This window comes from Phoca vitulina, unplaced genomic scaffold (assembly GCF_004348235.1).
Source record: "Phoca vitulina isolate PV1807 unplaced genomic scaffold, GSC_HSeal_1.0 scaffold22, whole genome shotgun sequence".
NCBI lineage: Eukaryota > Metazoa > Chordata > Mammalia > Carnivora > Phocidae > Phoca > Phoca vitulina.
The window spans coordinates 37,033,967-37,057,091 of record NW_022589725.1 but is presented as its reverse complement, the minus strand read 5'-3'; the positions used below and the strand labels follow the sequence as shown (position 1 = coordinate 37,057,091).

The window sequence follows — 23,125 nt, the reverse complement described above, 5'->3', positions numbered from 1 at the left end:
GTGATTTACTTTCAAAGAGTACAGGATGGAAGAAAGGAAGAAAAGGGTAACTTTACAATGTAAAAGCCTGACAAATACAGCCAAATGATCAAGGTCAATATCAGTGATATGCTGAAGTCTTCTCAAAGATAAGGAGTCCAAGGAAAAATGACAATCATTTACAATCATTTCAAAGAAAATACTTTGCTGTAAATCTAACATGTATAAAATTTGTATGCTGAAAGTTACAAAGACGTTGATGACATCTAGTAAGGGTTCAATACACCCTTACTAGAAAATGGAGAGATATACCATGTTCATGAACTAGGAGATTCAACACAGTACGATGTCAATTCTCCCCCAAAATGACATTCAAATTTATGCAATTCCAATAAAAGTTCAAGCAAGATCTTTGGGACAGAGCCAATATAAACAAAACTACTCTAAAATTTATATGGAAAACAAACAAACAAAACACCCCCACAAAACTAGAATAGCTAAAACATTTTAGAAAATGACTAAAATAAAAAACTTTAGCTGATTTTGAGACTAAATATGTCACTAGAATAACCAAGACTGTGGCTCTGGCAGACATACGGACACAAATATCAACAGAACAGAAGAGGGAATCTCAAATTAGCCCCCACAGAAGTATGGCAAACTGATTTCTAAAAAAGGTACAAAAAGCAATTGAAGAGAGGAATGATAACCTTTTCAACAAATGATGCTGGAGCAAATGGACATCTATTCATACCAAAAAAAATGAACTCCAATCTCATTATTTATACAAAAATGAACTCAAGATACATGACAGACCTAAATGTAAAACATAAAAATATAACTTTTAGGGAAAAAACAAAACAAACAGAAAAACAAAAAAACCTTTGGGATCTAACACTAAGCAGTTTTTAAGACTTCCTGAAATTAAAAAAGTACAATCCAAAATAAACTGGACTTCATCAAAATCAAAAACCTTGGTTATGCAAAAGACCATCTGAAGAGATGAGAATGAGAAAACAAGTCACAAGAGAGGGAGAAAATATTTGCAAGCCACATTCTGGAAAAGGCCTGGTGTCTAAAATAGGTAACTCTGAAAACTCAACAGTAAAAACCCCAATAATGTAAATTAAAAATGGACAAATCCATGAAAAGACATTTCACTGAAGAGCAGTTACATATAGCAAATAAAGGATGTCCCACATTATTAGGCATCTGGGAAATGCAAACTGAAATCATAGTAGAATATCACTACACACCAATCAGAATACCCTCCTGACAAAAAATAGTGATAATAACCAATGCTGGTGAGGATTTACAGGATCTGTATCACTCACACATTGCTGGTAGAAATGTAAACTGGTATACAGCTACCCTGAATAATAGTCTGTCACGTTCTTATAAAACTAAAAACATACTTACCATATGACCCAGCAACTGCACTCTTGCACATTTATCCCTGAGCAATGAAAATTTATCTCATTCAGAAACTTGTACACAAATGTTTGTAGTGGCTTCATTTGCAATAGCAAAAACTCGAAAACAACCCACACGTCCTTTAATGGGTAAATGGTTAAATAAACTGTGGTTCATCCCCATTCCATGGAACACTATTAAGTAATGAAATGTAAAGGACTATCAATACATGCAACAACTTGGATTAATCACAAGAGAATTAGGCTGACTGGAGAGAAGCCAATCCCCAAAGGTTACATACATACATGATTCCATTTATACAACATTTGGGAAGAAAAAATTTTACAAATGTAGAACAGATCCAAGGTTACCAGGGGTTAGGGATGGGCAAGGAAGGGGAGGTGCACAAGAAGGAGATGAATACAGTTACACATGAACAGCATGAGGGATCCCTGCAGTGATGTTCTGTATTTTGACTATGGTAGTGAATACACAAATCTACACAGCTGATAATACTATAAGGCAGTAAACATAAACACAAATGAATTTATGGTCAGTGCATTGTATCAATGTCAATATTCAAGTTGTGGTGTTGTATAGTTTTGGAAGATGTTACCATAGTGGGGAAACTGGTAAAAGGTATAAAGACCTCTCTGTGTTATTTTTTACAACTGCATGTGAATCTACAATTATCTTAAAAAGTTTCATTTGAAAAACCAGTGTCAAATAAAAAGGCAAGCCAGACTGAGAAAAAAAAAATTTGCAATGCATATACCTGATGAAGGATTTGTCTATAATATAAAAAAAAACACCTCCTACCATCCAATATTAAACAATGTAATTTTTTAAATCGGTGAATGATTTGAACAAACACTTAACTAAATGAGATTCAAGAATGGCTAATTATATGAACCATGAGAGACTATGGACTCTGAGAAACAAACTGAGCGTTTTAGAGGGGAGAGGGGTGGGGAGATGGGTTAGCCCGGTGACGGGTATTAAAGAGAGCACGTATTGAATGGAGCACTGGGTGTTATACACAAACATTGAATCATGGATCACTACGTCAAAAACTGATGTATTGTATGGTGACTAACATAACATAAAAAAAAAAAAAAAAAAAAAAAGAATGGCAAATTAACACAAGATGGTCAATATCACTAACATAAGAAAATGTAAATTAAAGCCACAATGAGATGCCACTAGACAGCCACCAACATGACTAAAAAAAGACTGAAAATACTAAGTGTTGAGAGAGGATGTGGAGCAACTGGAACACATCCCCAGAGGGAATGTAAAAATGGCACAGCCACTTTGGAAGAGACAGTTTGGCAGTTTCTTAAAGTTGAACATACACACTTACCATATGACCCAGCAATCCCACTCCTAGGTATTTACCTAAGAGAAACGAAAACATATGTCCACACAAAGACTTGTACTCAAATGTTCATAGCAGCTTTATTCAATAATCACAAGAAGCTGGAAATAACCCAAATATCCATCTACCAGGTAATTTATAAACAAATTGTCATCTATCCACATACTGCACTACTACTCAATGACAAAAGAATTAACGTTAAATATACCAACATGGATAATCTCAGAAGTATTATATTAAGTTAAACTCAGTCAGCCAATAAAGGCTACATACTCTGATTCTACTTTTATGAATGTCTGGAAAAGGACGTTGACCAAAAAAGGAAAAAAAAAAAAAAAAGAAAGAAAAGAAAGAAAAAAAAGAATGAATGCAAAAAGTAAGTAAAACAAAAACAAAAAATTACAGTGATTTCTGACCAAAAGCCAGTTGTAGGGAAAAAATATTGCCTACGAAGGGTCATAAAGGAACTTTCTGGGCTAATGGAAATATTCTATATCATGACTGTGGTGAAGGATGCACAACTGCATACATTTATCAAAACTTATCAACTGCAACCTTGAAATTTGTGAATTTCATGTCAATTACACCTCAAAAAAATGTTAATTTTAATTTCTCATAATGCTATAAAACAGCTGAGAAGTTACAGAGTGCATTTATCAGTTTAAACACTTATGGTTAAAAGCATGTAAACCTAATATAAAATTTACCCATTTTTCTAAGTTATGAAAAGTAAAAATAAACCTATAATATTCTCTAATACCTTAATTTCTATTAACATGATATAATGTAAAATTAAAATGATATTACTATAAAGGAATCTTTTAAAAACATGGTATTTCTTGGGGAGTCTGGCTGGCTCAGTCAGTTAAGCATCTGACTCTTGCTTCGGTTCGGGTTATGATCTCAGGGTTCTGAGATGGAGCCTGGCACTGGGCTCTACGCTCAGCACAGAATTCACTTGAGAGTCTATCTCCTTCTCCCTCTGCCCTTCTTGCTCATGCTCACTCACTCTCTCCCTTTCTCTAAAATAAATAAATTTTTAAAACATGGTATTTCTTTATTAACTGTGTGTGCAGGCATATACTCAACTTTGGTATTTGGCTTTTTGGAATAAATATCAAATATAAAAATAAAACATACTTCACTTTGAGATCAATATAATAAAGCCTCTTGAAGACACAAAACATTACCCAAAAGGAGTTCACTGAAATAAAGTAAAAGGAAAATTAACCTTATGTGCAAATCTCAATTCCAAATTTGGCAAATTTAATAATGACAGGCATTTTCCACTGAAAAGTCTAATGTAAAGTTAGACAAGAACATAGAAAATGCAAATCTTGCCAAACTATTCCACAATTCAAAATCTTCAAGCTTCCTAACACTTTCTCCTACCAAGCCCTCTTCCCCAGTGCCTCTCTACCCCCTGTGGATGTTTTACAACCTGGCTCAAAATTTCTCCGACACTGAGAGATGGGGGTCTGTCACCTTCACTTTAACATGGGGCTGTGTGAATGATCAACAGACTATGGCAGAAATGATGCTATAGTTCCTGGGCCCATGCCTTTTCCTGGCAGCATCTACTTCCTGACTTTTGAGATATTCACTGCCAAGCTAATGAGCATGTCCAGACCACACAGAGATCAAATACAGATGTTCCAGCTGAAGTCCCCACCAAGAGCTACTATCATCATCCACCAGAAGTGAGTCAAGTGCCAAGTGAGGAAGGCTTTAAGATGACTCCCTCACAGCCACCATTTATCTGCAACCACATGAGAGACCCCAAGTGAGACCCACCTAACGGAGTCCAGTCAATCCTCAGAACCAAGAGATAATGATTTTTATTATTTTAAGCCACTAAGTTTGGAATAACTGGTTATGATGCAAAAATAACTGGGACACCTATATATTCTTCCTATTCCTAATCAACACCAAGGCCTAAAGAAATGGAAAGCACATCAATGGAAAGAGGTAAAATCCCAAACACAACACTCCTTCCTCTCTACTCACCCCCAAGTTGAAAACTGTAAATTAACCATAATCTTGAAGCACTGAGGGAAATGCTGAGGAAAGGAACAGTTGCATAACCCTGTTGCTACCCCTCTTCATTTTACTTCAGTTTCTGCTCATCTCCCCAATGCTTTTCTTTCTTTTTTTTTTTAAAGATTTTATTTATTTGAGAGAGAGAGAGAGAGGGCATGAGCAGGGGTGGCGGCGGGGAGGGAGAAACATGGGGGAGGGAGAATCTGAAGCAGACTCCGCATGAAGGCCAATGAGGGCTCGATCCCAGGACCATGAGATCATGACCTGAGCCAAAACCAAGAGTCTGATGCTTAACCGATTGAACCACCCAGGTGCCCCTCATCTCCCCAACTCTTACCAACAATAACAAAAAAGAGGAAAAGAAGGAGGAATCCCATTCTCTACTCCTAACTCTATCCTACCAGTGCTAGTAGCAGTAAGGGAAGCAGAGAAATCCAGTCCTGCCCTATCCATAGGATGCTTCTTAGCATTTCTCCAGTCTCCACATCTTCTTACCCAGCACTCCTTGATCATCAACAGTTACATATGTAAAGAGGAAAAACAAGACAAAAGAAGGAAAAGCCCAATAACCATTGCCCCTCATTAGCTCCCATCTCTGGCACAACCAGCAACTCCCAAAAGCACTCATTCCCTACTCCCTCAATGGAGTTCTATCTTATATACTACAACCCATTAATTCAGAGCTATAAAGCCCTCCCAGCTTATAATTTCCTTCTGAACTAAGTTTTGACACCTTTAAAAGGTATATGAAACCATACTGCTGCTTTCATTGTACACTGCAATGCAAACAGAATGTATCTTACTACCTTCCACAAAATTCAGCCTAATTCATCACTTTCTAAACACCTGATATGTTAAAGTGACAGCACAAGAACATACACAAGCATCACCTTGCAGAACCCCAAATACACATAATCTAAGTTCATACATATTATCGATTCCAATGTGTCTAACTATTAAATCAGTCCAAGGCATTTTTTGGAGTGAGCACCCTCAACGGAGGTGAGGGGGGTACGGGTGAGGAATGGGATGCAGGATTGTGGGTGATTTCAGAAGTCTAAAATTTCTCTCCAGTAACTTGTTTTATCCATTTTTAATTTCAATTTGATAATAAAGATTTAAGATAAACATGCCAGAACCATACGGATGGCCAACTTATCATGCTGTACTCTGACAGAATAGCAGCCCAAGCTTTTGTTTACAAACTTCCACTTGACAAACTCTGATGAAAAAGATCAGAGCAGACTTAATATGTAAACATTTTGCCAACAGAAAGTGCTATAATACAAAGCTTAAAATCATCAGTTCAAACTGAAAAACTTACTAGAAAAATTGAGCCCTTGCTGAACTCAAAAGAAGTCCATTATAGGGATGCCTGGGTGGCTCAGTTGGTTAAGCATCTGCCTTCAGCTCAGGTCATGATCCCAGAGTCCTGGGATCAAGTCCTGCATCGGGCTCCCTGCTCAGCGGGGAGCCTGCTTCTCCCTTTGCTTGTGCACTTTCTCTAACAAATAAATAAAATCTTAAAAAAAAAAAAAAAAAAAGAAGTCCATTATAGGAGGCAATATATTCACAATAAAATGGTCTATTTAGATCTGCTACTCAAAGAATTACTCCGGGATAAGCAGCATCAATATCACCTTCTTAGAAATGCAAAATCTCAGGTCCCACCCCAGACTTAATGAATCAAAATCTCCTTTTTAACAAGATCCACAAGTGAATCACATGCACATTAAACTTTGAGAAGCACTAATTTAGAATCAACAACACACGGTGTTATCTTTCATGTCAATGCAGCAAATCTGAACTTTAAAAATACTACAGTTCTATTTGATATGAGAATTTTGGGTCTCATACTTGCATAAGAAATACAAGTTTATACCTAATATTATGCCTGTAGATATATATAGATGCTATCGATAATTTAGGCCAACATTCTGAATCAGTATCTTAAGAAAGGACACAATTTATAATCTAAAATAATTGCTCAAATTGAGCACATTCAACATTCATTGAAAGTGAACTTGTAGGGGCGCCTGGATGGCTTAGTCAGTTAAGCATCTGCCTTCAGCTCAGGTCATGATCCTGGGGTCCTGGGATGGAGCCCCACATCAGGCTCCCTGCTCAGTGGGGAGCCTGCTTCTCCCTCTGCTGCTCCCCCCACGGCGTGTGCGCGCGCACGCACTCGCTCTGCACACGCATTCGCTCTCTCTCTCTCAAATAAATAAAGTGAACTTGTAGTCTTTGTGTTCTGTACAAGTAAGTCTGGTCCTTTAATCACCTAATATATTCTCTGTAGTACCCAGCATAACCAAATAGATATTAACAAAATTTTTATGCAGGGAACTACTCTTAGGAGAGGGTACTTCTCAATAACCAACTTGCTGAACACCATCAGTAGAATGGTCTGGCTGCACCTGTGTACAGAATTATTAGGCAACTGAGAAGCAAATGAAGATCTTGGATATTCTTTGTCACTGACCCTGGTACTTGAGACAAAACATACAGCACGCTGCTGTTCCTTCCAATCTGGCCTGCTTTAAGGACAGTTTTAATTAGAAAGGAATTTGAAAGACACATACATAATAATTTGGGGAGGCAAATTTGTGATCTGGAGGGTGGCACTCCCCTACTTAAAATAAACTCCACATTCTCTCTGCATCTCCCCTCTGTATCATCTGTACATAGCCCTATTTGCTATATTAAAATGTAAGATTCTTTGAGAAAACTCCTTTTTGTATGCTCAATTCACCTCCCTACCTTCTACAACGAATAATGACCAGGAAATGTAATACATTCTCAACAGTATTAAATAAAGAAAAAACCCTATTCTGGAATGGCAACCTGCCTTCTTCCCTTTCATACAATAGGGAAGGCAGGTTCATCACAGCAGCTTAATAAAAACCATGCTACCACTATAACAATTACTGAATTTTTTTTGATCACAGAACTTCCAAGTTGAATTTTCTGAAACAAATTCAAACAGTTAAAAAATCCCACTGAGAGAAAACTGCAATGACGTTTCATTTACCTGAAGACTTTTCCAAATGAACTGAAATGCTCTACTATTTAAAATTTAAGATATAAAATCTTTTTTGTAACTGATTAGGTAACCTCCTGAAATATTTGCAAATGTCTGAGGTTGTCTCAAAATGGTGAAGAAAGGGGTGAAGGTGGCTCAGTTGGTTAAGCGTCGACTCCTGATTTCGGCTCAGGTCATGATCTCAGGATTGTGGGATCAAGCCCCACGCTCAGCACAAAGCCTGCTTTGTCCCTCTCCCTCTGCCTCTCCCCCTACTTGGGCACATGCACACACACACTCTCTCTCTAAAATAATAAAATCTTAAAAAATGATGAAGAAAGAAAAGAGTAGGTAGAATATAGATGAAACAAGGTCATCCATCAATCTGTAATATTTGAAGCTGAGTGATGGACACCTATGGGTTCATTAAACTATTCTACTTTTCTATGTGTTCGAAATTTTTCATTTAAGAAAATTTACACTGCTGTAATCAAAACAAGGTGGTACTGGCATAAGGCTCAACAAGACCAAAGGAACAAAAATTCCAGAAATAAATCCATTCATCCATGGTCAACGAACTTGACAGCAGTGCCAACACCAATCAACAGTGAAAGCAACAGTCTCTTCAACAAATGGTACTGGTCCTAGATATTCACATATAAAAGAAATTGAACCCCTAACTGACCTCATATACAAAAATTGACAAAATGGGCTAAAGACCTAAATTTCAGAGCTAAAACAATAGAACTCTTAAGAAGAAAACATACAGGTGAAGCATCATGACCTTGGACTTGGCAATACTCTTAGCTATGATAGCAAAAGTAAAAGCAACAATGACCAAAAAAGAAAAACAAAAGGAAAGTTAGACTTCATCAAAATTAAAATTTTTTGTAAAAAGGACACTATCAACACAATGGATAATCCATATAATGGAGGAAAATATTTACCAATCATATATCTGAGAAGAGTTAAGTATCCAGAATATACAAAGAATTCTTAAAACTCAACCTTAAAAATACAACTTAAAAATGAGTGAAGAACTGACATAGAATTTGTCCAAACAAGACATACAAATTTTAGTGAATACATAAAAAAAGATGTTCATCATTAGCAACCAGGGAAATGCAAATCAAAACTACAATGGGACACCACTTCACAACTACTAGGATGGGTATTTAAAAAAAAAAGGACCGGCAAAGATATAAAGAAATTAGAACCCTTTTACATTGCTGGTGGAAATGTGAAATGTTGCAGCCACCGTAAAATGTTTGGTGATTCTTCCAAAAACGTTTTTCACAAAACTAGAATACTAAAATTTATATGGAACTACAAAAGACCCCAACTAGCCAAAGCAAGCTTGAGTGGGGGGAAGGTAGATATCACAATCCCTGATTTCATGATATGCTACAAAGCTATAGTAATCAAAACAGTATGATACTGGCACAAAAAGAGACATACAGATCAATGGAACAGAACATAGAGCCCATAAATAAACCAACACTTATGTGGTCAATTAATCTAGGACAAAGGAGGCAAGAATATACAATGGGGAAAAGACGGTCTATTCAATAAATGGTCTTGGGAAACCTGGCCAGCTACATGTAAAAGAATGAAACCAGACTTTTTTTTTATTACTAAAGATTTTATTTATTTGACAGAGAGCACAAGCAGGGGCAGTGGGAGAAGGAGAAGCAGGGACCTGACGGGGGGCTTCATCCCAGGACCCCAAAGGCAGACGTTTAACCAACTGAGCCACCCAGGCGCCCTGGAAAGTAAATTGGTGCAATTTACAGAGGGTCCTCAAAAAATTAAAAATAGAAATACAATATGATCCAGTAATTTCACTATGTGAAATTTATTCAAAGAAAATGAAAACACGAATTCAAAAAGATATATGCACCCCAATATTTACTGCAACATTATAATAGCCAAGATACGGAAGTAATCCAAGTGGTCATTGATAAATGGATAAGGAAGATGTGGTGTATATATACAATGATACATTATGCAGTCATAAAAAAGGATGTGATCTCGCCATTTATGACAACATGGATGGACCTAGAGGGTATTATGGTAAGTGAAGAGTCAGATTTAGAAAGACAAATACCCTATGATTACATTCACATGGAATCTAAAAACAAAACAAAACAAAAAAACATGAATGAATAAATAAAAAGCAGAATCAGACCTGTAAATATGGAGACCACATTGATGGTTGCCAGAGAGGAGGGGGTGGAGGGATGCGCACAATGGGTGAAGGGGAGTGGGACATACAGGTTTCCAGTTATGGAATGAATAAGTCAAAGGAATAAAAAACAGCATAAGGAATAGAGTCAATGACACTGTAATAACGATGTATGGTGATAGATGGTAACTATGCCTGTGGTGAGCGTAGCATTATGTATAAACTTCTCCAATCACTATGCTGTACACCTGAAACTAATGTAATAATGTGAGTCAACTACACTCAAAAAAAAAAAAGTCTGGTGGTTCCTGAAAAAGTTAAACATAGAATTGCCATAAGACCCACAAACCAATTCCATGCCTAGGTATATACTCAAGAGAACTGAAAACAGGGATTCAAATACCTGTACACAAATATTCACAGCAGCACTTTTCACAGTAGCCAAAAGGTGGAAACAATCAAAATGTCCATCACTGGATAAATGAACATTATGTGGCATATATACATACAATAGAATATTATTCAGCTATAAAAACAAAATGAAGTACTGATACATTCAACAACATGGAAGAACCTCCAAAACATTATGCTACGTCAAAAAATCCAGACATAAAAGGTCATATATGGGGGCACCTGGGTGGTTCAGTCAGTTAAGCATCTGACTCTTGGTCTCGGCTCAGGTCATGATCTCAGGGTCATGAGACTGGGCCCCGTGGGAGTCTGCTTGGGATTCTCTCTCTTCCTCTGCCCTTCCCCCATTTTGCGTGTGCACATGCTCTCCCTCTCTAATAAATACATCTTTAAAAAAAAAAGGGTCATACATGTGTGATTCCGTTATATGAAATAACTAGAATGGGTCAATCAAAAGACATAAAATGCATTAGTGGTTGCCAGGGACTCAGAGAATGGGGAAATGGGGAGTGACTGCTAATGGGTACAGGATCTCCTTTGAAGGAGATGAAATGTTTTGGAACTAGATAGAAGAGACTGCATAACACTGTGAATGTATTAAATGCCACAAAATCATATAATTAAAATAGTTAATTTTATGTTATGTGAATTTCACCTCAAAAAAATTTCACAAAACTGATTACATATTTCATATCAATAAGAGGAAGTTAATATAACTTAACACTTCAGTCATCATTTAGTAGTAGTAAGTTTGTAGGCTTGCAAAACAATTTTGTCTTTAAACCAAACAGCAAAGAATGCAGTTACCACTTATAAGTCTAATAATTCCCCCTTCATATTACCAAGAAGCTGAGATAACTGAATTTTGATAATTCTAAGTAAGTTCAGTGAGAGCATGAAGAAAATATTACACAGAAAAAAATAATTTTAGCCAGATACCTATAATGGAAGTGTGAATTTTAAAAATTATAAGCTACACCACAATGAAATGCAGTGTGAACCTTGTCTGCAACCTGGTTTGAACACACTGTGAAAAGCCACTGTGCAGCTAGAAATTTGATATATGGACTGAATATTAAATATTAGAGAATTTGTGTTAATTGCACTAGGTGGGATAAGGGTTATTGTGGTTGTATAAAAAAACATTTAGGGAGAAAATGCCAAGGTATTTATAAAATAAAGTTCATATAACAAAAATGGGGACAAAATACTAGCAATGATTAAATCTAGGTGATGAGTATATGGGGGTTCGTTATACTATTCCTTCAACTTTTCTGTGTGCTTGAAATTTTTATATTAAAAAGTTAAATTTCTATATTTAAAAAATTACAAACTTGCATAAACAGAAAGTAAACTTTGGAATGAATCAGGAGCCTACTACTTTGTCTCGTAATTTCTGGAGTCTGGGAAGGTAATGCCTTCCCAACATTTCATTCCTTTAAGACTCTTAGCTATTTATATGCCTAAAAAAGGAAATCACTTTTCCTTATTTTGACTTAAATTCTTGAAAACTGAAAATCCACTGAGTACGTGCCTATTTTTTTTCTAGGTTCAGTCTTGGCATTTAAGTAGTACCTAACTTTAAGTAAAAGGTCACCAACCTGAGTGAAGGATTATAAAATAAAATGAAAATACTGGACAGTTGCATGACTGGCCTTGTACTGTTTTATGGAGCATTAAATACTGACTTTGCAAGGTAAAATTTCAAATCTAACCACTTTAAAAAATAAGAATGGGGCGCCTGGGTGGCTCAGTCAGTTAAGCGTCTGCCTTCGGCTCAGGTCATGATCCCAGGGTCCTGGAATTGAGCCCCGCATCAGGCTCCCTGCTCAGTGGGGAGTCTGCTTCTCCCTCTCCCACTCCCCCTGCTTGTGCTCTCTCTAATAAATAAATAAAATCTTTAAAAAAAAAAAAAAGAATAGCATGTATAAATTCTAACCCAGGATAAAAGGAAGAAAATAGAAATAAAGCATGGCAGAACTGGTACAAATGAAGACAAAATAGATGTCTGAAGTAAGGTCAAATATATAATTAATACAAGCAATATAAGTGACTTTAAACCTTCAAAGATAGGGTATCAAGTCCTATTATAAAAATTCAATGTTAACACTGTTTACCAAAAGACAGACCCAAAAGAGCTACATAGAAAGGTTAAAAGGGGAAAAAATGGAATGCTCAACAAAACACTAGGAAACCAAATCCAAAAACATAAAAAGAATTATACACCATGACCAAGTGGGATCTATCCCAGAATAGCAAGGATGATTCAACATACAACATACGTAAACAGAAAAAAAAGAGAAAACCACGTGATCATCTCAGTAGATGAAGAAACAGCATTTAACAAAATCCAACAGTACAAACTAGGAACAGAATGGAAATTCCTCAACCTGGAAAAGGGCATCTCGGCAAAACATAGTTAACATCATACCTAATGGGTAAATACTGAAAGCTTTTCCCCCTTAAGATCAGAAACAAGACAAGAATGTCTACTCTCCCCACTTCTAGTCAACATTGTACTGCACAATCTAGCCAGAGCTTTCAGCAAGACAAAGAAGCAAAAGACATTTAGATTGGAAAAGGTAGAAACCATCTGAACTTGCAGATGACATGATCGTGTCCACAGAATCAACACACACACAAGATCATTAGAGCTAATAAACGAGGGTGTATGATTGCAGGATAAAAGATCAATATACAAAAATCAATTGTATTTAAACTATGCACTAGTAATGAACAATCTGAAAATGAACTTAAGAAACTAACCCCATTTGCAATAGTGTACAAAAGAATTAAATACTTAGGAATAATTTTTTTAAAAGAACTGCAAACATTGTACTCTAAAAACTGTAACCAAAAAAAAAAAAAATCGCTGAACCTGAAGACCTAATAAGTGGAAAGACATCCCGCATTCATGGATCAGAAGGCATAATATTGGCAATACTCCCAAAATTGATCTACAAATGAAATGCAATCCCAATCAAAATCCCAACTGCCTTCTTTTTTGTTGCAGAAATTGTAAAGTGTTTCCTAACGTCTGTATGGAAATATAAGGGACACAGAATAGCCAAAACCATCTCAAAAAGAAGTTAGAAAAATCACTTTCCAATTTGTAAACTTACTACAAAACTACAGCAATCAAGACAGTGTGGTACTGCCATAAAGACACAAAGATCTATGGAACAATATTGAGAGCCCAGAAATAAACCCCTATATATATGGTCAATTGATTTTGACAAGGAATTAAAAAGAAAAGCCTTTTTTTAAAATGGTGCTGGGACAGCTGGATATCTACATGTAAAAAAATGAAGATGGATCCCTACCTCACAGAATAAAAAAGTAACTCAAAATAGCTCAAACATCTAACTGTAAGAGCTAAAACTATAAAGCCACTGGAAAGAAAAATACCTGTACACAAATATTAATATTTAGTTAATATTAAGTTATCTTCATGACTTTGGATTTGGTGATAGTTTCTTAGATCACATGCAACCAAAGAAAAAATAGATACATCATACATCATCAAAATTAGAAACTTTTGGATGGACATTGGGGAGGGTATGTGCTATGGTGAGCACTGTGAATTGCGTAAGACTGATGAATCACAGACCTGTACCCCTGCAACAAATAATATATCTTAATTTAAAAAAAATAGAAACTTTTGTGCTACAAAGGACACCATCAAGAAAGTGAAAGGACTGGGGCGCCTGGGTGGCTCAGTCGTTAAGCGTCTGCCTTCGGCTCAGGTCATGATCCCAGTGTCCTGGGATTGATTGAGCCCCGCATTGGGCTCCCTGCACAGTGGGGAATCTGCTTCTCCCTCTCCCACTCCCCCTGCTTGTGTTCCCTCTCTCGCTGTCTCTCTCTCTGTCCAATAAATAAAATCTTAAAAAAAAAAAAAAGGAAAGAAAGTGAAAGGACAGGGGCACCAGGCTGGCTCAGTCAGTAGAGCATGCAACTCTTGATCTCAGGGTTTTGAGTTTAAGCCCCACATTGGGTGTAGAGATTACTTAAAATCTTTAAATAAAGAAAGAGAGAGAGAGAGGAGAAAAGAAAGAAAAGAAAAGAAAGAAAGAAAAGAGAAAGAAAAGAAAAAGAAAAGAGAAAGAAAGAAAGAAAGGACAGACAATAACCTCCTGAGGGAGAAAATAACCCACAGAATCGGACAAAATGTTTGCAAATCGTATCTGATAAAGGATTTGTATCTAAAATATATAAAGAACTCATTCCTCAAGAATAAAGAAGTCAATTTAAAAATAGGCAAAGGATCTGAATAGTCAGTTCTCCAAACAAGATATACAAACGTCCAATAAACACATGAGGACATACTCAACATCTTAGGCCATCATGGAATGCAAACTAAAATCCCAGGAAGACACCACTTCATACCCACTAGAATGGCTATAATTCAAAAAGTCAGATGATAAGTGTTGATGAAGATGTGGAGAAATTGGAATTCTAATACACATTGTTGACTGGAATGTAAAATGGAGCAGAAGCTTTAGCTGTTCCTGAAAAACTGCCTGGCAGTTTCTGAAGAAGTTAAACTATATATTACCCTATGACCCAACAATTTCACTCCTAGGTATAAACCCCAAGAACTGAAAACATATGTCCACACAAAAACCTGTATAGGTATTTTTACAGCAGTATGATTCATAACAGCCAAAAAGTAGAACCACCCCAATGTCCATCAACCGATGAATGGGTAAATAAAATGTAGTATATTCATATAATAGAATCTTAGAACATGATTCTAGACTTAACAAGAAATGCCAACTACAATATCATCAGTCATACCTCTTAGCTTCAGCAAAGCTCAGTACCTGAAACCTAATGACATAAATTTGACTTAAAACAGTACTCAACTGTATTTTTAGGGACTGCTATCTAAAGTTTATGGTTTGAATAAAGTTTCAGAAACAGAAAAGCCAAACAAATATAAGTATATTTCTATCACCAAAAGGAGGAGTGAAAACCAATTATTCTAAAAAATAACTGCTACCTGGTGAAAAATAGAGATTCCTCTGAAAGAACATATCTGAAATTTTATATACCATGTCTGATGGGAAGGACTAAAACATTAAATCTTCATTGCTTTCACTTTAAACAGAAAGACAAGCAGTTACGTAATTAAATTGGTTAAGGGAGAAAGAAATTCTTTAAAGAAATTTTGGCACTGATTGACCTACAGACAGTGGCTGTCATTTTTCTATTCTCCCTCCTTGTTTGAGTTCTTAATCTTTAATAGTTCTTTCACCAGTAAAGATCCTATGCAGATACTAATTTTTCTTTGGAAAGTCTGTATTTTGGAATATCCAACATTTCTTAAATCAACTAGTATACCACAGTGAAAAGCCACAGGTTCCAGAGTTGGATTTGGCTTAATAGCTGAGAGGTTCTAAACTTCAAGCACATTATTATGTTAAACCCCACTTTCCTCTTCTATATATGATATAATACTTCTTAAATCTCTATACTTTCCCCTTCCTCCTAGATTCTCAAATTAATTACAACATGGTTATTGGTTCTACATTAAGTATTTTCATTAAAATTATATAAATACTGTAGTTACTGCTAGGACAAGCTGTGTTACTGTGATTACTTCAATACTGTTTAATAAGCGTTCAAAATACCTGTATATTTTGGACTTTCTCAACAGTTCGTATTTGTCACAGGGCATAAATTAGAAAGAGAAAAAGGAGTCATTTGGGTGTCACTAACTAAAACATTTGAATGCTTCTGTAATGTCTTTAATTTTCTCCCTGCTCTCCCCCTTTTTACTATTTACCTATTATCACAAACTAATAATCTAATCACAATTTAGTCCTCACCCTTTACACATCTATTCTAATAAGAGTTCACTAAGTTGGACACAAGATAACCATCTTAAAAGTTTTCTCATTAAGCAAAAAAGAAAAATTACTGTATTAACAGCAACCAAACTATAAGATACCTAGGAATAAGCCAAACAAGAAATATTCTAAAGACTCAAATGAAAAAAATAAAATTTTACTGATCTACAATTAGCCAAATAGGGAAGTATGTCTTATTAATGATTTGTTTACCACTATATTTTGAGCACCTAAAACAACACTTGGCAATTAAGTGATTAAGCAGACAATATCTTGAATGATATGATGTGATACCACAATGATGACAACTGTACAAAAATTCTAAAAACTTAATGGGATTCCCAATTAAAATCAATCCCAAAAGATTTTTAATAGAACTTGATAAATTCACCTTATTACATTAAAAAAGAGAATCCTTTTTTTTTTTTTTAAAGATTTTATTTATTTATTTATTTGACAGAGACAGCGAGAGAGGGAACACAAGCAGGGGGAGTGGGAGAGGGAGCAGCAGGCTTCCCGCTGAGCAGGGACCCCGATGTGGGGCTCGATCCCAGGAGCCTGGGATCATGACCTGAACCGAAGGCAGACGCTTAACGACTGAGCCACCCAGGCGCCCCTGAAAAAGAGAATCTTAAGTGGATAAAATATCAAGAGCATGAACACAACCACAGATGTCTTAAGTTGTCCTTGAGTATTTCTTAAGCATTTCTATTATCTGTTAGACAAACATTAATGACAGTCAAAGAGCTTGGAAATTATCTCACAAAGACCCAAATCTAGTTTAGGAATCCCTAAATCAGCTCAAAGTAGTCCCCAAGACCTGTTCAGGGGGTCTAAACTAATTCAAGAGATCAAAAGTATTTTCAAAATAATACTAGGAGGCTATTAGACTTTTTCATTCTCATTTTCTCACAACTGTACAGTGGAGTTTTCCAGAAGTCACATGATGTGATACTGCTACAACACTGAATGCACAGAGGAGAATCAAGTTCTCTTCTACTAAGCCAGACAGTAAGGAGGTTTGCAAAACTGTTTAATAATATCAGTCTTCTCATTATTTTTTTATAAACGATTACTTAACAATGCTACTTATGTTAATATGTAACATGTCTATTAGTTTTTTAAATTTATTTTAAGTAAACTCTTTGCCCAAGGTGGGGCTTGAACTTACAACCCCAAGATCAAGAGTTGGATGCTCTACCAACTGAACCAGCCAGGAGCCCCTAGTTTTATTTTTAAATTAATAACTACTTTAAGAACTTTTAATTTGTAATACAGTAAGTATCCATATAACCCACAAAAACAAAAACCTTTTTGGTTCCTTAGTAAAGAATGTAAAGGGGTGGTAGGACCAAAGTTTGAGAACTGCTGTTCTACCCTAACCACTGACACTCAGTTCTTCAGTTACACAATGCTTTGCTCACCTTACAGATCAAATGCAAGAATGGAAGAAACTTAGATGAATAAAGCACAATTAGTGGGCAAGCAACATCAAAAATAGCTGCATCAGCTCCCCAGAGATCACCACTACAGAAGGTAAAGTTACTATAAGCTAACAACAAGTTTATCATCTGCTTTCTTGTTCATTTATGGCAAACTAGGACTTCTCTTCTCCCTCCACATACTAATTTCCTAAAGTATTAGTACAGGAACAAGCTAAACCAAGAGAACTCTTGGATTATACACATCTTTTTTCTTTTTTGATCTAATACATGCAGACAGAGGGGTGTTTTTTTATTACCAATTCAAGTATATACAAATGAGAAATAAATTCCTTTGTTGAGCTAGACTATTTGCCACTTGGCCAACTCCCTCTCTGGAAAGCTCTGGACTACCTGCTATACTCAGAGCTCCTTCCGGGCAGGCTCCTAACCATCTAAAGGTTAGGCAACTGTCTGAGAAATAGCTAGAACTCTCAAGAAACCAGGGAATTTGCCAGTAATGATAGGAACAATATCTGAGTTAAAACAAAGAATAGTGGAGTCACTATACTGGTTCACTGCTGGTATAGAGAACCACAGCAAAAAATAACCTGATGCTGAACATACCCTAGAACTCTACGGAATCCTGAAAGACCTTCTAGGTCCTGAATGACATCCCCACCTCAATGATAGTTGATGGTGAGAGAGATGAAATAATTATCTTCCTTCCCTCTGTATCCTTTTGTTTTTTTTTGGGGGGGGGGTAATTAATCCTATTAAGGTGACACACCAACTTCCTTATAATCTGAAAAATATAACTACCACACTTAAGGGATCAAACAAACAAAAAAGGGACCAGAATAAAGAACTGGAGGCTGTGAAAGACGAAATAACCTAGATCCTTTTCTTCTCTACACTCATCAGTAAGAGAACATCAATCGTACAATGGAATATTATGCAGCCATCAAAAGGAATGAAATCTTGCCATTTGCAACGACGTGGATGGAACTGGAGGGTGTTATGCTGAGCAAAATAAGTCAATCAGAGAAAGACATGTATCATATGACCTCACTGATACGAGGAATGCTTAATCTCAGGAAACAAACTGAGGGTTGCTGGAGTGGTGGGGGGTGGGAGGGATGGGGTGGCTGGGTGATAAGACATTGGGGAGGGTATGTGCTATGGTGAGCGCTGCGAATTGTGTAAGACTGCTGAATCACAGATCTGTACCTCTGAAACAAATAATACATTATATGTTAATAAAAAAAAAAAAGACGACAGCAGAAGGGGAAGAATGAAGGGGGGGAATCGGAGGGGGAGACAAACCATGAGAGACAATGGACTCTGAAAAACAAACTGGGGGTTCTAGAGGGGAGGGGAGTGGGAGGATGGGTTAGCCTGGTGATTGCGTATTGAAGAGGGCACATTCTGCATGGAGCACTGGGTGTTATACGCAAACAATGAATCATGGAACACTACATCAAAAACTAATGATGTAATGTATGGTGATTAACATAACAATAATAAAAAAAGAGAGAGATCAATCATATTGTGTAAACAGAAACAGTAGGACATCACTAGAACACACAAGATCCCATAAGGTCCCATTATGTAAACCAATGACTGTGAGAATTGACTGTGACCTTATATTTTGTATCACCTACAGATATTGAATCCTAGCCCTTATCTCATCAAGAGTTTCTCCAGCCAACTGAAAAAAGACAGGAAAACTTGCTGAATGTCTTATCAAAATCTTTCTCAGAATGAGAACAAAATTTGAGAACTCAGTTTTTAAACAAAAGTCACTGATATAACAAAGCATTTGATACCCAAATAAAATCAGATACTCAGATGAAATAAAACCTAATTTTAAATGAACACTGAGTGGCTGAGAAGTTAAAATAAGGATTAAATATAAGGAAGTAAGGATTAAAACGATAAAGTATTTTTTGTTCTTTCCAACCAGAAAAGTGACTCAATTCCCTGTATCTTGATAACTAATAAGCAGCTGCTAATTTCTCACCCAGTTCTACCTGGCCAGAAACATGTTCAGCTTAGCATAGCTTGAAAGGGAAGGGGTGGTGGGATGCATGTACAATCTTTACAAGTGGGGATCTTTATACAAGAGAATAAAACCAGATAAATATCTCATTTTACACAAACAAGGATATTGATCCTAAAATAGGGCTCTCTTTCTAGACTTTCTTCCCAGTGTATGTTTTTGTTTCTTTTACAAATATGTAAAATATCCTTGAAGAAATTGTATTTAAATATACAGAAGGTCAAAGCAAACTAATTCACAAGTAGTGGAACTTCCCTGCTACCCTCCTCACTCCCCACCCCCAAATATCTTCCCTGTCCTCCTACCCTCCAAAACATCTTACAAAGAATGCCAAAGTAAAAAGGCCAAGTAGTTCCAGTCAAAGGCAGACCTGTGCAAAACCCTGGGATTTCTTAGACATTATTTGAAAGGCATTCAAGCAAAGGAGTCCATGAAGCACTTGGAAAAAAAAAAAAAAAACTTGACATTGGCATATGAGAAAGTAAGTTTTCAATTACATTGCTACCACTTTCCCTTCAAAATGAGCCAAAATATGGGGCGCCTGGGTGGCTCAGTCGTTAAGCTGCCTTCGGCTCAGGTCATGATCCCAGGGTCCTGGGATCGAGCCCCGAATCGGGCTCCCTGCTCCGCGGGAAGCCTGCTTCTCCCTCTCCCACTCCCCCCGCCTGTGTTCCCTCTCTCACTGTGTCTCTCTCTCTGTCAAATAAATAAATAAATAAATAAAATCTTTAAAAAAAAATGAGCCAAAATGTAAGACCACAAATTAGTCTGCGGGGGTAAAAAACCAGTAGTAGCATTCTTTCTATACTACTAAACCAATCATTTAACAACAGGCTCCAGTGTTTGCACTTTACATCACTCACCAAAATCTTTATGAATCAGTAAGAAACACTCACTTTTTTCTAAAAATAAACAAGAATAAGTATCTCCCCTCTGAACAGCTTTATTCCACTATGAAAGAGCTTAGAAAGCAAAACACGTAAGTATAACGTATACATGTATTTTTTTTTTTTAAATCTAAAGAACGGGACTTCCGTAATCCTGAACCAAACAAACCAAGTGCAAAAAAAAAAAAAAAAAAGAAAATTTTTTTTAAAAAAAGACAATGAAATTAGAAAACTGAGTGGATAGTCAATAATATTTAAGAAATCCTTCTTAATATTCCTTAGGCTTGATGTATCTGCAGTTGCTTTTTCCCTCAAGTATTTATCTTTCAGATACACCTGAAGGATTAACACATGAAGATTGAGATAGCTTTAAAATACCTTAGCAGGTGGATAGAACACGAATGGTCATGTGATAACCACGGTTGAAACCCGCTAATTAGTATACAAAGCTTTATTATACTCATCTACTTTTTGTACACGGTTGGAATAAAAATGTATCCTATGTGTCAAAACATCCTGCCAAAAGCAGAGAAATTTTTGTCCCACTAAATCACCCAGAAGTCTGCTTATTTTCTCTCATTTACCTGGTCTGATTAACAAGTTCTAGTCTGCAAGCCAATTAACTTCTTCCAATAGATTTGTAGCTGAAATACAAGACTCACCTTGGTCTTTTAATTCCACTCATCAGTGGTGTCAGGTGAGCAAACAATCCAGGAATTATAATTAGTAATCTTATTTTAACTTCAAGACCTGGTACCCATTTTAAGTCAAAATGAACTATCAGAGGTTGTTGTTTTTGGTTTTTGTTTTGTTTTGTTTTTTTAATTTACCTTACTCTCCCCTAGTATTTGAACTAAGTTTGGTGAGTGGTTTACAAAGGTGAAATGTAACAGATGTTCACTCCCAGGGAGTAAACTTTGAATGAGAAGAGTAAGAGGATTCAATAGAATGTGACATACGGAAATGTTGCAAAAATCTCGGGGTACGTAACTCCACATACACCCGTACACTCCCACCCGTACACTCCTAGAAAGGAGAGACCCTGGTTGGTTGGTTTCGTCTCCTCCTCCTCCTTTCTTAGGGGGAGGTGCTAAAGAGCAAAGAAATCACCAAAAGACGGGCCGGAAGAAGGAAAGCGAAAAGCACGGAGTCTGGACAACCAGACCTTAAATAATTGGGAACTGTAAACACATTAAATGAGGTTAAGAGGGGGTTACCTATTAAACACCTCCCTGTAACTCCAACTCACCTGAGCGGCTCAGAGTTTAAAAAACCGAGTAGGTACACTCTCATTCGAACTCCCCTCTCTCTTCAAGTATTCACAGGTACAGAGGCACTGAAAGAACTCTTCCTGACCCCCGCCAATAACAGCGCCACAAAAACAACTCTCACGCTGGCCGGGGCCACGCTGGCCAGGCCGTCCCCGGCCCAGCGACACCACGCGAGTCCCTCCCCGTAGGGCAGGGAACCCCAAAACCACTGCCCCGCTCCTCAGGCAAGAGATCCCTCTTCCCAGGCCGGGCGAGGGGTAGCGGCGGGACCAAGCCTCGACTGGAAGAACCCGCCCGCCGCCGAGGCCCTCCGCGCCCGCCCGGAACTGGGGTCTTGGCCCCAGGCCGCCCATTCTGGACCCAGGCCCGGTGCCCCGTGGTGCCGGGCGCGAGCCTCATCCCCGTTCCACCCCGCGCCGGCGAAACCCGTGCGAACCACTGAGCTGCGCCCGACGCCACCGTGCGGACCCAGTTACTGGGTACCTGTCTTCGCTCTTGTTTTTCTGCTTCTTCCCCATGGTGTGTCAGCGGCGCTCGTAGCCCCAGCCCCTCTATTCGGTCTCTCACAGACCCACCGTCCCCCAGCCGACTTTGGTCTCTTTTCGGCTCGGCTCCCCTCGCACTGCCGCCTCTCGCACCCGGCTCTCCACAGACCCGCGCACTGGGACAGGGCACATATGGTGTGAGCTCTCAGTGCGCAAGCGCATCGCCCCGCCGCCTCGGCGTGGGGACGCAGGGCGCGGCTCATCGAGAGCTGCGCTTCGGGTAGAGCGTCTCCAGTTGACCAGCCGGCCAGGCGGGAGCCCGAGCGCCCCCTTTCCGCAAGCGTCCGCCGCGCACGGATAACAGCGGGGTTTCCTGGTTCTAGAACCCTGAGACAGACAATGAGGCTGAAAATTACCCTTGTCAGCTCCATCTCTGGGGAGAACGCAGACTTGGAGTTTTGGAGCTCGGCTCAGAGGTAAGCCTTGGGCTTTCCTTCCACCTCTGTGTCTTTGTATTCTCAGCCGCACGCAGTTCAGTAAAGAAACACAATGAACCAGTGATAGGCACTCTAGGTAATAAATCTAGGACAAATTGGGACTCTCAGTAACGTCCATGAATTATGAAGTCTGTTCAGTCTCTAAAAAATAATTACCATGAACAAAACAAGGACACACCCCTTAGTTCCCCGAAATAGAAATTAATCTTTACATCCAAA

The 23,125-nt window shown here is 37.7% G+C and overlaps 1 protein-coding gene across 3 annotated transcripts in view; it reads right to left on the bottom strand.

Moving 5' to 3' along the window:
* Positions 1-22,651, bottom strand: part of EIF5B (eukaryotic translation initiation factor 5B) — a 95,901-nt gene extending 73,250 nt beyond the window's left edge. Inside the window, exon 1 of one of the 3 annotated variants that reach the window (XM_032419893.1) lies at positions 22,408-22,651. In XM_032419893.1, the coding sequence (XP_032275784.1) occupies positions 22,408-22,442 (35 nt within the window). In that variant the 5' untranslated portion in view covers positions 22,443-22,651. Of the gene's footprint in view, positions 1-2,755; positions 2,793-22,407 lie in introns of those variants that run through there. The other 2 variants (XM_032419895.1, XM_032419896.1) reach the window with 2 other exon arrangements.
* Positions 22,652-23,125: the final 474 nt, after the last annotated feature.